The following is a 16315-nucleotide window of genomic DNA, read 5'->3' on the forward strand; positions in this document are numbered from 1 at the left end:
CGGATCAGAGGGTAATCAGCCGGATCAGAGGGTAATCAGCCGGATCAGAGGGTAATCAGCCGGATCAGAGGGCAACCAGCCCCCCCTCCCCCGCCGACTAGCCATAGCTTGGCAGATGTTCGCCCCAGGCCAGCACACCCCGCTCGACCCGTTCCCCATGGCGATACCACCTCTCCTCTTCCCCCCCCCCCCCCCCCCCGGCCCCCATCGGCTCCTTCCTAGTCGTTCCAGCAGCAACCCGGTATCCCCCCCACCCCCCCTCTCTCTCCCCCCGCCCCCCCCTTCCTCCCCCCCCCCTCCCCAAGCTAGGACCCCTCCTAGTTGCGACGCTCCATGGTACTTCCGTGAGTCAGCTGACTTCTGCTGACCCCGGCAGCTCCCGCCAAAACCTATCCCCTCCCGACATGGGGTCATCCCCCTCTTGCCTCACCTCCCTGGCATTGCTGCAGCGCGGGAAACAAGACCCGTAGAGGCCCCGCCCCCACCGCAAGCTCCACCCCCCTGCCCCGCAGCGCGGGAAACCAGAGGAAAGCCCGTACTTTCACATAGCCACACCCCACCCTTCTGACGCAGTTCCCCAAAATCCAGTTTCACCTCAATCCCCAGCCCCGTACAGAAAAGAACATATAAAACACAAACCCCCAACACTTCCCACCTAACCCACAACCATGCCCAACAAACAAACCCACCCGTAAACAGAGCAAACACAAAATCAGCATACATAACACACATGTCGAAGTTAAAAAAAGTTGAAACTGTTGAAACAAAACAGCCACAGCGGAAACAACGACGGCCAAAGTATGTCCCCAGGCCCTAGTTCGAGTCCAGGTTCTCCGCCTGTACAAAGGCCCACGCCTCCTCCGGGGACTCGAAGTAGTGGTGCCGGTCCTTGTATGTCACCCACAGGCACGCAGGCTGCAGCATTCTAAACCTGACCTGCTTGGCATGAAGCACCGCCTTCGTCCGGTTGAACCTGGCCCGCCGCTTAGCCACCTCCGCACTCCAGTCCTGGTAGATCCTCACTACCGAATTCTCCCATTTACTGCTCCTCTCTTTTTTGGCCCAGCGCAGCACACACTCCCGGTCACTGAAACGGTGGAACAACACCAGCACCGCCCTCGGGGCTCACCTGCCTTGGGCCTCCTGGCCATCACTCTGTGCACTCCCTCAAGTTCCAGGGGCAAATGGAAGGAATCCGCTCCCATCAACAAGCTCAGCATCGTGGTCACATACGCCGGGAGATCCGACCCCTCCAGCCCCTCCGCCAGTACCCAGGAACCTCAGATTCTTTCGCCTCGTGCGAACGTCCAGCTCCTCCAAGCGGTCCTGCCACTTTTTAGGTAGTGCCTCGTGCAACTCCACTTTCCCCACAAGGACCATGGCCTCCTCCTCCCTTTCAACGACCTGCTGCTGCAACTCCCGAATAGACTCCTCCTGGGCCGCCTGGGTCCCAAGCAGCTTGTTCGTAGTTGCATTCATGGAGTCCAGCAGCTCAGCCTTCAGCTCAGCAAAACAACGTAGGAGCGAGGCCTGTTGCTCCTGCGCCCACTTCCACCAGTCCTCGGGTGTTGCGCCGGCCGCCATTTTGTTTTCCTTCCCCCGTTTTTTGCGGGAGTTGCTGCAGCCTTTTTCTTCGTCCCACTCCGGGTGAGCACCATATAGTGTGGGGCAAGTTCTTCCAGGCACCTTACGCCACCGGGATGCGGAAAAACAGCGCCATTTGGGGCCCTCGAAACGGCCCAAAAGTCCCTAAATAGCGGGAGCTGCCGAACGTGCGGCTTAGCTCGGCATAGCCGCAACCGGAAGTCCCTTCGATAAAGCTTTTGACAAGGTAATGCATTTTGGAAAGTCTAATACAGGTGGGAAGTACACAATAAATGGCAGAACCCTTGGGAGTACTGACAGATCTGGGCATACAGGTCCACAGATCATTGAAAGTGGCAATGCAGGTGGATAAGGTAGTCAAGACGGCATATGGCATGCTTGGTTTCATCGGGCAGGGAATTGAGTATAAACATTGGCAAGTCATGCTGCAGCTGCACAGAATAATGGTTAGGCCACATTTGGAATATAGTGTACAATTCTGGTCGCCACGTTACATAAGAACATAAGAACTAGGAGCAGAAGTAGGCCATCTGGCCCCTCGAGCCTGCTCCGCCATTCAATTAGATCATGGATGATCTTGTGGACTCAGCTCCACTTTCCGGCCCGAACACCATAACCCGTAATCCCTTTATTCTTCAAAAAAACTATCTATCTTTACCTTAAAAACATGTAATAAAGGAGCCTCAACTGCTTCACTGGGCAAGGAATTCCATAGATTCATAACCCTTTGGGTGAAGAAGTTCCTCATAAACTCCGTCCTAAATCTACTTCCCCTTATTTTGAGGCTATGTCCCCTAGTTCTGCTGTCACCCGCCAGTGGAAACAACCTGCCCGCATCTATCCTATCTACTCCCTTCATAATTTTAAATGTTTCTATAAGATCCCCCCTCATCCTTCTAAATTCCAATGAGTACAGTCCCAGTCTACTCAACCTCTTCTCATAATCCAACCCCTTCAGCTCTGGGATTAACCTAGTGAATCTCCTCTGCACACCCTCCAGCGCCAGTACGTCCTTTCTCAAGTAAGGAGACAAAAACTGAACACAATACTCCAGGTGTGGCCTCACTAACACCTTATACAATTGCAACATAACCTCCCTAGTCTTAAACTCCATCCCTCTAGCAATGAAGGACAAAATTCCATTTGCCTTCTTAATCACCTGTTGCACTTGTAAACCAACCTTCTGTGACTCATGCACTAGCACACCCAAGTCTCTCTGAACAGCGGCATGCTTTAATATTTTATCGTTTAAATAATAATCCAGTTTGCTGTTATTCCTACCAAAATGGATAACCTCACATTTGTCAACATTGTATTCCATCTGCCAGATCATAGCCCATTCACTTAACCTATCCAAATCCCTCTGCAGACTTCCAGTATCCTCTGCACTTTTCGCTTTACCACTCATCTTAGTGTCATCTGCAAACTTGGACACATTGCCCTTGGTCCCCAACTCCAAATCATCTATGTAAATTGTGAACAATTGTGGGCCCAACACGGATCCCCGAGGGACACCACTAGCTACTGATTGCCAACCAGAGAAACACCCATTAATCCCAACTCTTTGCTTTCTATTAATTAACCAATCCTCTATCCATGCTACTACTTTACCCTTAATGCCATGCATCTTTATCTTATGCAGCAACCTTTTGTGTGGCACCTTGTCAAAGGCTTTCTGGAAATCCAGATATACCACATCCATCGGCTCCCAGTTATCTACTTCACTTGTAATGTCCTCAAAAAATTCCACTAAATTAGTTAGGCATGACCTGCCCTTTACGAACCCATGCTGCGTCTGCCCAATGGGACAATTTCTATCCAGATGCCTCGCAATTTCTTCCTTGATGATAGATTCCAGCATCTTCCCTACTACCGAAGTTAAGCTCACTGGCCTATAATTTCCTGCTTTCTGCCTACCTCCTTTTTTAAACAGTGGCGTCACATTTGCTAATTTCCAATCCACCGGGACCACCCCAGAGTCTAGTGAATTTCAGTAAATTATCACTAGTGCATCTGCAATATCCATAGCCATCTCTTTTAGCACTCTGGGATGCATTCCATCAGGGCCAGGAGACTTGTCTACCTTTAGCCCCATTAGCTTGCCCATCACTACCTCCTTAGTAATAACAATCCTCTCAAGGTCCTCACCTGTCATAGCCTCATTTCTATCAGTCGCTGGCATGTTATTTGTGTCTTCCACTGTGAAGACCGACCCAAAAAACCTGTTCAGTTCCTCAGCCATTTCTTCATTTCCCATTATTGAAACTCCTTTCTCATCCTCTAAAGGACCAATATTTACCTTAGCCGCTCTTTTTTGTTTTATATATTTGTAAAAACTTTTACTGTCTGTTTTTATATTCTGAGCAAGTTTACTCTCATACTCTACCTTACTCTTCTTTATAGCTTTTTTAGTAGCTTTCTGTTGCCCCCTAAAGATTTCCCAGTCCTCTAATCTCCCAGCAATCTTTGCCACTTTATATGCTTTTTCCTTCAATTTGATACTCTCCCTTATTTCCTTAGATATCCACGGTCGATTTTCCCTCTTTCTACCGTCCTTCCTTTTTGTTGGTATAAACCTTTGCTTAGCACTGTGAAAAATCGCTTGCAAGGTTCTCCACTGTTCCTCAACTGTTCCACCATAAAGTCTTAGCTCCCAGTCTACCTTAGCTAGTTCTTCTCTCATCCCCTTGTACTCTCCTTTGTTTAAACACAAAACACTAATATTTGATTTTACTTTCTCACCCTCCATCTGTATTTTAAATTCCACCATATTGTGATCGCTCCTTCCGAGAGGATCCCTAACTATGAGATCATGAATCAATCCTGTCTCATTACACAGGACAAGATCTAGGACCGCTTGTTCCCTCGTAGATTCCATTACATACTGTTCTAGGAAACTATCGCGGATACATTCTATAAACTCCTCCTCAAGGTTGCCTTGACTGACCTGGTTAAACCAATCGACATGTAGATTAAAATCTCCCATGACAACTGCTGTACCATTTCTACATGCATCAGTTATTTCTTTGTTTATTGCCTGCCCCACCATAACGTTACTATTTGGTGGCCGATAGACTACTCCTATCAGTGACTTTTTCGCCTTACTATTCCTGATTTTCACCCAAATGGATTCAACCTTATCCTCCATAGCACCGATGTCATCCCTTACTATTGCCCAGATGTCATCCTTAAATAACAGAGCAACACCACCTCCCTTACCATCCACTCTGTCCTTCAGAATAGTTTGATACCCTCGGATATTTAACTCCCAGTCGTGACCATCCTTTAACCATGTTTCAGTAATGGCCACTAAATCATAGTCATTTACGATGATTTGTGCCATCAACTCATTTACTTTATTCAGAATACTACGAGCATTCAGGTAAAGTACACTTATGTTGGTTTTTTTACCTCTGTTTTGAGTCTTAACATCTCCAGTTTTATTCCTTTTGTTATTACTGGGCCTATTCACTGAGCTCCCCTCAGTCACTGTACCTTGTACTGTCGCCCTTTTAGATTTTTGACTATGTCTTCTCTGCCTTGCACTTTTCCCCTTACTTCCTTTTGCTTCTGTCCCTGTTTTACTACCTTCCAACTTCCTGCATCGGTTCCCATCCCCCTGCCACATTAGTTTAAACCCTCCCCAACAGCTCTAGGACATCGGTTCCAGTCCTGCTCAGGTGCAGACCGTCCGGTTTGTACTGGTCCCACCTCCCCCAGAACCGGTCCCAATGCCCCAGGAATTTGAATCCCTCCCTCTTGCACCATCTCGCGAGCCACGCATTCATCCTATCTATCCTGACATTCCTACTCTGACTAGCTCGTGGCACTGGTAGCAATCCTGAGATTACTACCTTTGAGGTCCTACTTTTTAGTTTAACTCCTAACTCCCTGAATTCCGCTTGTAGGACCTCATCCCGTTTTTTACCTATATCGTTGGTGCCTATGTGCACCACGACAGCTGGCTGTTCACCCTTCTTCCCCCCCCCCCCCCCCCCCCCAAGAATGTCTTGCAGCCGCTCCGAGACATCCTTGACCCTTGCACCAGGGAGGCAACATACCATCCTGGAGTCTCGATTGCGTCCACAGAACCGCCTGTCTATTCCCCTTACGATCGAGTCCCCTATCACTATAGCCCTGCCATTTTCCTTCCTGCCCTGCTGTGCCAGAAGGATGTGGAGGCTTTGGAGAGTATACAGAGAGATTTACCAGGATGTTGGCTGGTCTGGAGGGTGTTAGCTATAAGGATAGGTTGGATAAACTCGGATTGTTTTCACTGGAACAACGGAGGTTGAGGGGCGATCTGATAGAAGTTTACAAAATTATGAGTGGCATGGACAGAGTGGATAGATAGTCAGAAGCTTTTTCCCAGGGTGGAAAAGTTAATTACTAGCAGACACAGGTTTATGGTGCGAGGAGAGAAGTTTAGAAGAGATGCGCGAGGCAAGTTTTTTTTTACATTGATGGTGGTCAGAGCTTGGAACCTGCTGCCAGAGGAGGTGGAGGAAGCAGGTACGATAGCGACATTTAAGAGGCATTTTGACAAATACATTCAGAGGATGGCAATAGAGCGATACGGACCCCGGAGGTGTAGAAGGTTTTAGTTTAGCCAGGCATCATGATCGGAGCAGGCTTGGAAGGCTGAAGGGCATGTGCTGTTCCTGTGCTGTACTGTTCTTTATTCTTTGACAATGGTAAGCTTGAATTTTAAAAGTATGACTGTAGCTTCATTTTAGATTGTAAAAGAAACTGTTAACGTATTTCAGGTAAAAAAAACACTACAACTAACAAATATTCTGTTTATCTATTGACACACACAATCTGAAATGTAAAATTTTAAGGGGAGCATAAAAGAGCCACCTGGGGATGTTGTGCACAAATCTTCAAACGTGGCTGCACAGGTTAGCAAAACAGTTAATAAAGCATGTGGAGTTCAGAGTTTCACAAATAGAGGCAGACAGTACAACAATAAGGAAGTAATGCTAAACCTACAGAAAATGAGCTTGGCTCCAGCTGGAGTTCTGGGCACTATATTTTAGGAAGTACGTGACGGCTTTAGAGAAGGTACAGAAGTGACACACCAGAATGGTTCCAGGGTTGAGGCTCAATCATTATGTAGACTGATTGGAGATGCTGATGTTGTTCTTTGTCGAGCGGAGGTGGCTGAAAGGAGGTTTGATCGAGGTGTTTAAAACATGAACAGTTAAGATAGTTTAACAATGAACCTGTTTCTAATGGTTGAAGGGTCAACAACGAGTGGGCACAAATTTAAAGTGATTGGAAAAAGAAACAAAGGTGCCACAAGAAACAGCTCTTTAAAAAAAACACAAGTGATTTGGATTTTGAATGCACAGCCTGTTGGGGTGGTGAACACAGATTCAGTAGCATTTTTTAATAGTTAATTGGATGCGGCTTGAAAGAGGGAAGGATCACAGGGATATGAGGAAAGAGTGGAGCAGTGGAACTAACTCGATTGCTCTCTGAAAGAGATAGATTTAATAGGTCAAAAAGCCTCCTGTGCGATCTTATGATTTACCTGTATAAATTTCTTAATTAAATGTCCTGTAAATTCACAATTCCCATTAATGATTACATTTTGCAATCAGTGTAATGGGCAAAATGGATTTGTCAACTATATTCTTGAAAGAACCTTCATTATTAAATCATGGTACACTTTTGATTAAGTTCCAAAATCCTTGTCGTAACCTTCTTATCAGTATAAACATTGCCATGTAACCTGAAGTGGAATAAAGCATGTGTGAGAAATCAAACGCACTCATTCTTTGATAGGATAAGAAAAGTCTGAAGTTGCATTTATGGGTTTTTGTGACAAACAAACAAAATATCATGAATGGTACTACACTGTTCTTCTTCTCCCTGGAAATTCATAGGTTGTGAAGCACATGAAGGAACACCAGGTTCTGGATGGTAGAGGGGGTAGCAGAAAATAAACAAAGACTGACAACAGAATTTATCTTTCAAATTACTGGGATAAACCTTGCATATATTCCAGTCATGAACACAGAAGGCCTATACATAACTCAACATAGTGTTGAGTTATTCTACTTGTATCTTGTGAGGTGGAAAATTGAAGAAAATTAATTTTATTTTGGCAATAGCTGTATTTCATTCTCCACTATAGTAATAGGATTCAGGTCTAATATTTCCAAAATCCGCAACAAGTATTCATAACTCTCTGGGAAATTTTGTGAATCGTCTTTAAAAATATTAGCAGAATTCAAGTAAAAAATTAGGGACATATTCCTGTCAATCAATTGAGCTAATAACTTGTTAAGGAGCTCATTTAAATTCGTGGTTTCCGGCCTCTTGGCACAATACATTTTACACATCAATAAATAATTATTGGCATCAGCAAATAGTCTCAACAGTTACTGCCAGAAACAGGAAGAGCTTCCCAGATCAGCTGCATCTAAAATGCTTGGATTTTAAAATATTGAATTATCTAACATGAACCACTGGGGGAAGAGTAGTAGACCCATGGAGGTTTGCACGGCCAAGGACGATGGAGTTTTCCTTTTTTCCCCCACACGTTGACAATGTATACTCTCGCATCGACATTTTTGTTCTGAGCAAGGCATTAATGCCGAAGGTGGTGGATACGGAGTATTCGACAACTGCAGTGTCGGATCATGCCCTGCACTGGGTGGATCTACGGGTTAGTGTGGAGAGAGGGCAATGCCCGCTGTGGAGACTGGATGTGGGGTTGCTAGCGGACAAAGCGATCTGTGAGCAGGTTAACAAGTCCATCCAGAACTACCTGGAAACAAATGATACGGGGAGTTCTCTGCAGCAACGGTCTGGGAAGCTTTGAAGACAGTAGTCAGAGGGGAATTAATCTCGATACGGGCCCACAGAGAAAAGGTGGAAAGGGCTGAGATGGATGCGGAGAAGGCTTCTGATCCGGTGGAGTGGAATTACCTGTGGGAAGCGCTGGGAAGGTTTGGGTTTGGTGAGGGCTTTATTGACTGGATGCGGTTGCTCTATCAGGCACCAGTAGTGAGTGTGCGTCCGAACCGGCTGAGGTCGGGGTATTTTGAACTGCACCAAGGGACGAGGCAAGGGTGCCCCCTCTCCCGCTACTGTTTTCTCTGGCCATTGGCCATGGCGTTAAGAGCCTCAAGGAACTGGAAAGGGCTGGTTCGGGGGGGGGGGGGGGGGGGAGACGACCCGGGACAACGGGTCTCGCTCTACGCAGATGACGTGCTCGTGTACATTACGGTCCTCCCCAGATTTCTGTTTGCCTTTCAGTGCCTCCCTATCTTCATCCCCAAGGCCTTTTTCAAGTGGGTGAATAAGGTTATTTTGGGCTTTGTGTGGGCAGGTAAAACCCCGCGAGTGAAGAATGTGTTGTTGGAGCGCAGTCGGGGGAAGGGTGGGTTGGCGCTGCCGAGCTTCTGCAATTACTACTGGGCGGCTAATACAGCCATGGTTAGGAAATGGGTACTGGGGGAGGGGTTGGCATGGGAGCGGATGGAGGCGGCGTCATGTAGAGACACCAGTCTGGGAGCATTGGTAATGACACCTCTGCCATTCTCGCCAACCCGATACTCCACAAGTCGGTGGTAGTGGCGGTTCTGAGGATCTGGGGGCAATGGAGGAAATATAAAAGAGTGGAGGGAGCATCGATTTGGACCCCGATTTATAATAATCATTGATTTGTACCGTGTAGGCGGGTTCCGGAGTTGGCAGAGGGCAGGAATTGGAAGAATGGGGGGTCTATTTATAGATGGGAGCTTTCCCAGCTTGAAAGCTTTGGACGATAAATTTAAATTGCCAGCAGGGAATGGTTTTAGGTATTTGCAGGTGCGAGACTTCCTGAGAAAACAGGTGCCGGCCTTTCCGCTGCTGCCGCCACGGGGGATACAGGATAGAGTAGTTTCCAGCACCTGGGTGGGAGAGGGAAGGTAACGGATATTTACCAGGAGCTTTAGGAGGCGGAGGAAACTCCAGTGGAGGAACTTACGGGTAAGTGGGAGGACGAGCTAGGAGGAGAGATAGAGGCGGGTCTTTGGGCGGATGCCCTTAGCAGGATTAATAGATCCTCATCATGTGCCAGGCTCAATTAAGGTAGTCCACCGGGCACACATGACAGCGGCGAGGATGAGTAAGTTCTTCGGGGTAGAGGATAGATGTGCGAGGTGCGCGGGAAGCCCATCAAATCATGTCCACATGTTTTGGGCATGCCCGAAGCTCAGAGGGTTTTGCTCAGGCAATGTCCACGGTACTAAAAACACAGGTGGTGCCCAGTCTGGTGGTAGCGATCTTTGGAGTGTCGGAAGATCCGGGAGTTCAGGGGGCGAAAGAGACCGACGTCTTGGCCTTTGCTTCCCTGGTAGCCCAGAGACGGATCTTGTTCATGTGGAGGGACTCGAAGCCTCCGAGTGTAGAGACCTGGGTTAGTAACATGGCTGGGTTTCAGTCTTAAGAAAATAAGATTTGCGTTAAGAGGGTCAATGTTCGGGTTCTCCCGGAGGTGGCAGCCGTTCGTCGACTTTCTTGGGGAAAATTAAAATGTCAGCAGATGCAGTATTCCGGGGGGGGGGGGGGGGGGGGGGGGGGGGGGGGGGGGGGGGGTTGTTGTATGGTTGAGGTGCGTGAAGATTGGGCTGGGGAGGGGGGAAATATTTATTTTACCATGTTGATGTCATTGTTTATGTTCTTGTTAGAAACATTTTCAAATACCGTAATAAAATATTTTTTTTAAAACAATTTAATGGAAGAGTTTCCACCTTCCAACAGCACTGCTATCCTGTTGATTTGTTAGAAACATTCTTCATCTGCTCATGTGAAACCAATGTTTATTGAACGCTGGATAAACGAAGACCACAGGATGGCTGTGCATCCTTTGAGAAAATTTATTTTAATGTCATGGAAAGCATTAAGACCACTGTCTCATGGTCTAGCTGAACAACCTCCATCATCAACATCTTGGGTGGGGGTAGGGGGTGCAGGGGAACATTCAGCAATCTTCAGATGTTTAAATGAATCAGCCATATCAAGGCCGTGGCTACAACAGCAGAACACAGACCAGTGAGACTGTGATTAATGGCTCAACTACAAATCCCTTGAACCCTCACGGTAAAGGACAAGGCTCGATATGTTGTTGAATTGATGTAAATTCAAGGTGATTCAGGAATATCCGTTCAGAAAGAAAACCTGCTGTCCTTAACCTGACTGACCTATATATATGATTCCAGTCACTTGCCAACGTAGTTGACTCTTAACTGCCCTCAGCAAAGCCTTGCCAATGACACCCACAATCCAAGAAGGAATAAAGCTAGTTAGGAATATAATGCAATAATTACCGCTCACCTGGATGGCACACTCAATAAACCCAATACCATTCAGAGCAGGGTATCTGTGTGATCGGCAGTAATGAATTGCATTTATTTGCACCTTTCATGTAGAAATGTTTTTAACATAGCACTCGATGGGGCTTACTCTGAATTGGCCTGGTAAACCACAACTAGATACAACGAGAGAAAAGTCAAAGAAGAATAAAACTAGAAAGACCACCAGGCATTGACCGAGGCAGCAGAAACAACAACGGCACACCCTGCTCAGTCAATTCTGCAAAGTCCTCCTCATTGACATCTGAGGACTTGTGCCAAAATTGAGAGGGCTGTCTCACAGACTAATTATGCAACTGCCTGATAGTCATACTCAACGAATCATACCTCACAGCCACTGTCGCCTCTATCTCTATCCCTGGGTCTACCATGACCCACTGTCAGAGTAGACCTGCCAAAGGTGCACGGTGGTATACAGTGGGGAGGGAATTGTATTGGGAGTCCTCAATATTGAATCCACTAAATCTCATGGCATCAGGTCACACATGGCCATGGAAACCTCCTACTGATCACCACTTACAGTTCTTCCTCAAAATTAGTGCTCCTGCATGTTGAACATCCCTTGGAAGAAGCACTGAATGGACCCTGGGTCGGAGACTTCAACGTCCATCGCCAAGAGTGGCTACGCAGCACTAACATAGCTGAATGAGGCCCGTAAGACATATCTGCTAGACTGGGCCTGTGGCATGTGGTGAAAGAAGCAAGAGGGGAAAACCTACTTTCACTTTCACTAATGTGCCTGTTGAAAATGTCAATATTGGTAGGTGTGGCCACCACAAAGTCCTTGTGGAGATAAAGTGCCATCTTCACACTGTTCACATCATGGTCTGAGGCACTACCACTGTGCCAAGTAGGATAATAATCAGAACAGATCTAGCAGCTCAAAGCTGGACATTCATGAAGTACTGTGGGTCATTAGCAGAAGCAGAATTCAGTTCCATTTCAATCTGTAACCTCATGGTATAGTATATCCCTGGGTGGCATGGTGGCACAGGGGTTAACACTGCTGCCTCACAGCGCCAGGGTTAGATTCCAGCCTTGGGTGACTTTGTAGAGTTTGTACTTTCTCCCTGCGCCTGAATGGGTTTCCTCCGGGTGCTCTGGATCCCTCTCAGTCCAAAGATGTGCAGGCTAGATGGATTGGCCATACTAAATTGCCCCTTTGTGCCCAATGATGTGCAAGTTAGGTGGGGTTACAGGGTTACGGGAATAGGGCAGTGATTGTGTCTAGGTAGGGTGCTCTTTCGGAGGGTCTGTACAGACTAGATGGGTCGAATGGTGGCCTCCTGTACAGTCGGGATTTTATGGCTCCATGGTATAATTCTATGGTACAAGCCAGAGGATGAACTAAGTGGTTCAATGAGGAGCAGCAACAGACATACTTAAAAATGAGATGACAATACATGCATGCTAAACAGCAGAAGCAGCATGCGTAGGACACACAACCAACAGAACAAATTAAAAGGTCTGCAGTCCTGCCATTTCACTTATGAACAGTGGTGGACAATTAAGCTACTAACAGGATGAGGCAGCTCTCTGAACATCCCCAGTGTTGGTGGAACCTTGCACATCGGTTCAAAGAGTCTAGGCCGAAGCATCTTCACCTACCCTCTTGCTGTGGGCCCGAGCATCAAAGGTGCCAGTCTTGCCAATTCGATTCACTCTACCTGGTATCAGAAAACAGCTGGATATAGCAAGATCACTGAACATCCTGGCTGTAGTAATGAAGGCTTGAGCACTTGAAGTAGCCATACCATAGCCTGCTCCAGTACAGCTACAGCTCTAACATTTATCAAATGATGTGGAAAATTATCCAATACATCCTGACCATAGGAAGCAGGACAAAACCAGTTCAACCAATCACCGCCCCATCAATCTACTCACATACATTAGCAAAGTGATAGAAAATATCAACAGTAATGTAAAGTGGCACTTGCTCAGCAACAACCCACTCAGCTTACATTCTGGCACGGCTTTGGCTCCAGAACACATTACAGCCTTGATCCAAACATGGATAAAACATTTGCATTTCAGAGGTGAAGTGAGATTGAAGTGTGGTCCAGGCAGGCTGCATCCCACATCTCATTTGCAGCCCCGCCCCACCACATCTGGTCAGCAGTCTTTCTCCTCCCTAGCCCCAGCCTGGCCAGCTCCACCACCCCAAACCCCAGCAGTGTTCCTTACTTTTTCCCCCAGAGTTGGCCACCCCGATTGGGATAAATGGTATTGAACAGGGAAAGCTGCCACTAGCTGTGGTTTCACAACCGAGAGGGAGTTAGACGGTGGCACGGTGGTTAGCACTGCTACCTCACAGCACTAGGGATCACTGATTCAATTCCAGCCTTGGGTGACTGTCCGTGTAGATTTTGCACATTCTCCCAGTGCCTGCGTGGGTTTCTGCCCACAGTCCAAATATGTGCGGGTTAGGTGGATTGGCTCTGCTAAATTTCCCCTTCGTGTTGAGGAATGTGCAGGTTAGGTTATGGGTATAGGGTTGGGGGGGGGGGGGGGGGGGGTCTAGGGAGAGTGCTCTCTCAGAGGGTTGGTGCAGACTCGATGGGCTGAATGACCTCCTTCTGCACTGTAGCAATTCTGTGGTTCTATCTCATTGCACTTTCCTGGTATGACAATTTGAAAGGTTTATATTGTTTCTCTTAGATATTTTACGGTAAAGTATATTTTTACAAATTTAAAAATATCAGTACTTCACCATGATGTCGTTGAGTTGATGTTCTGCATTGATTTTAATAAGACACTTTTACATACCCGGTTTTTATGTGCATTGATTGATGCATAGCGCACTGTGCCTCTGAAGCCTGCTACCACTCGAGGCTGAAAAAAAATTAGGAAAAATAGATCAGTCAGTTACTAAGAGGAAAAATAAAACAAACATATGCAGTGCTTCAACAAACTCTGGAGCTCAGCTAATCCGCCACTGAACTAAACAGTTATCCTGCAACAAAAAGAAAGACAAAAGGAACAAGGTTTACTTTGTCAGCCTACAAATATGATGATAATTAATTACTTGTTTCTGAATTAATCCAAACCAAAGTGTTTATTTGCAAGGTGTGACTTGTTTAATCAGTAACTCCAGTCCAATTTCTGTAAATTAGTTTTATAGATTAAGTACAACCAGAAGTCTCTCAAGGATGTCCAAAGTCCCATGAATCTCAACCTTGCTAAAAGAAAAGACAGCTTGCTGAGGTTCTCTGTGGTGAACTATTTGCAATGACATAATCCAGCATGCAATCAAACTTTCTATCAATGTGTGGAAAACTGATCTTATTTTTGCAACACTGACCAATGGAATTTAAAACACCAATTTGAATAGCATTTTTGTGCAGTAAATTATCCCATGCTGCTTCACAGAAGGGTTGCCAAACAAAAATTGATACTAAGCAACATGAGGAAATATTGCGACAGAAGACAAAAGCTTGGTTAAAGGAATAGGTTTTAAGGAGTGCCTTAAAGGAGAAAAGAGAGATAGAATGACAAAGGTTTACGGCGGAATACCAGAGCCAAGGGCTTTAGCAGCTAATGGCACAGCCACCAATGATGGACTGATTAAAATTGGGGACACTCAAGATGCCGGAATTGAAAACAGAGATATCTCAGTGGGAGGGTTGAAAGAGATTACAGAGATTACAGAGATTACAGAGATTACAGAGATTAGGAGGGGAACAGAGAAAGCCAGAAAGGGATTTGAAAACATGACTCAGAATTTTAAATCAAGACATTACTTCACGGATAGCCAATATAGCTCAACGAGCACTTGGTGATGGGTGAATAGGCTTGGTGCAAGTTATAAGGGGCAGCAGGGTAGCATGGTGGTTAGAATAAATGCTTCACAGCTCCAGGGTCCCAGGTTCGATTCCCGGCTGGGTCACTGTCTGTGTGGAGTCTGCACGTCCTCCCCCTGTGTGCGTGGGTTTCCTCCGGGTGCTCCGGTTTCCTCCCACAGTCCAAAGATGTGCGGGTTAGGTGGATTGGCCATGCTAAATTGCCCGTAGTGTCCTAATAAAAGTAAGGTTAGGGGGGGGGGGGGGGGGGGGGGGGGGGGGGGGGGGGGGGGGGGGGGGGGGTTGTTGGGTTACGGGTATAGGGTGGATACGTAGGTTTGAGTAGGGTGATCATGGCTTGGCACAACATTGAGGGCTGAAGGGCCTGTTCTGTGCTGTACTGTTCTAGATATTCTAGATAACGTGAGATGAAGAAATGGAAGTTTATCTGCATAAAGTATTTATTTGTCATCTACCGTTTATAACTTGGCCAATCTCTCACCTGTATCACTGCCACTAGCGAACATTTCATGTTACATTTTGGCAGGACAAGTAGATATTCCAATAACAGGACAAGCAGATATTTCAATTGCAGAATAGGCTGTTTTAGCAGCCTATGGGCTAAATAGCTGGCTTGTAAAACAAACCAAAGCCAGCAGCACGGGTTCAATTCCCGTACCAGCCTCCCCGAACAGGTGCGGGAATGTGGCAACTAGGAGCTTTTCACAGTAACTTCATTTGACGCCTACTTGTGACAATAAGCGATTTTGATTTTTCATTATTCCAATTTGCAGCATTTTCACAACTGGTATAGTGAAAATGGAAAAATCAGAATTTAAAAACAGCCGAATTACCATTAAAAATTACATGATCAGGTATTGAGTATCTTAGTGAAAATGTAAAACATTTTCAAACTTTACTGGTGAACAAAGGTCTCTGGCATGTTCTGAACAATGTATTATGGGGAAAATTGAGCTTAGAATATTGAACCAATTGGCTCCAATGCACAGTGACTCAAGTGAATGAAATTTATTTTGTTACACAAATTTGATCAATATTTAGGTGCATGAAACAAACATTTTTCAAAGATCACACAAAAGATTATCAAAATTGTACAGTATATTGAAATCTTAAAATAAAACATTAATTTCTCCGTCTTTGTAATTGCATAATCTTCATGCTTTCGCCCTTCTCTCAGGTAACGTGTAATTTGGTGTCCTCTTTAACAGACTAGTACAGTAGTCCCCCGTTATACCGTGCTCCGCAATACACGCGATATACCCTTCCCATTGAGAGTCTACGGGGGTCTGATCTCTCCCCCCGCCCCCCCGTAGACTCACAATGGGAAGCGCATGCATAGATTTTTAAATAAATTTAGAAGTGCTACTTTCTTACTTTAACTTATATTTAACTTATGGTAGCATAATGTAATAATTCTGCAGTTAACTAAAGTAAATTCTTATCAGAACTCTGATCGAAGGTTTTATCCAATGCTGCCGGTCCAAAAAAAAAGTTGCAGAGCCATAAAACCCCCTTCGTGGATATCCGCGGCTCGGATGC

At 46.1% G+C, this 16315-nt stretch overlaps 1 protein-coding gene across 3 annotated transcripts in view; it reads right to left on the minus strand.

Moving 5' to 3' along the window:
- LOC119955646 (tau-tubulin kinase 2-like) overlaps positions 1 to 16315 on the minus strand; it is a 355242-nt gene that overhangs the window by 125696 nt on the left and 213231 nt on the right. For all 3 annotated transcript variants that reach the window (XM_038782088.1, XM_038782072.1, XM_038782081.1), the window contains exon 7: positions 13743 to 13808. In XM_038782088.1, coding sequence (XP_038638016.1) covers positions 13743 to 13808 — 66 coding nt within the window. The remainder of the gene's footprint in view (positions 1 to 13742; positions 13809 to 16315) is intronic.

This window comes from Scyliorhinus canicula, chromosome 2 (assembly GCF_902713615.1).
Source record: "Scyliorhinus canicula chromosome 2, sScyCan1.1, whole genome shotgun sequence".
NCBI lineage: Eukaryota > Metazoa > Chordata > Chondrichthyes > Carcharhiniformes > Scyliorhinidae > Scyliorhinus > Scyliorhinus canicula.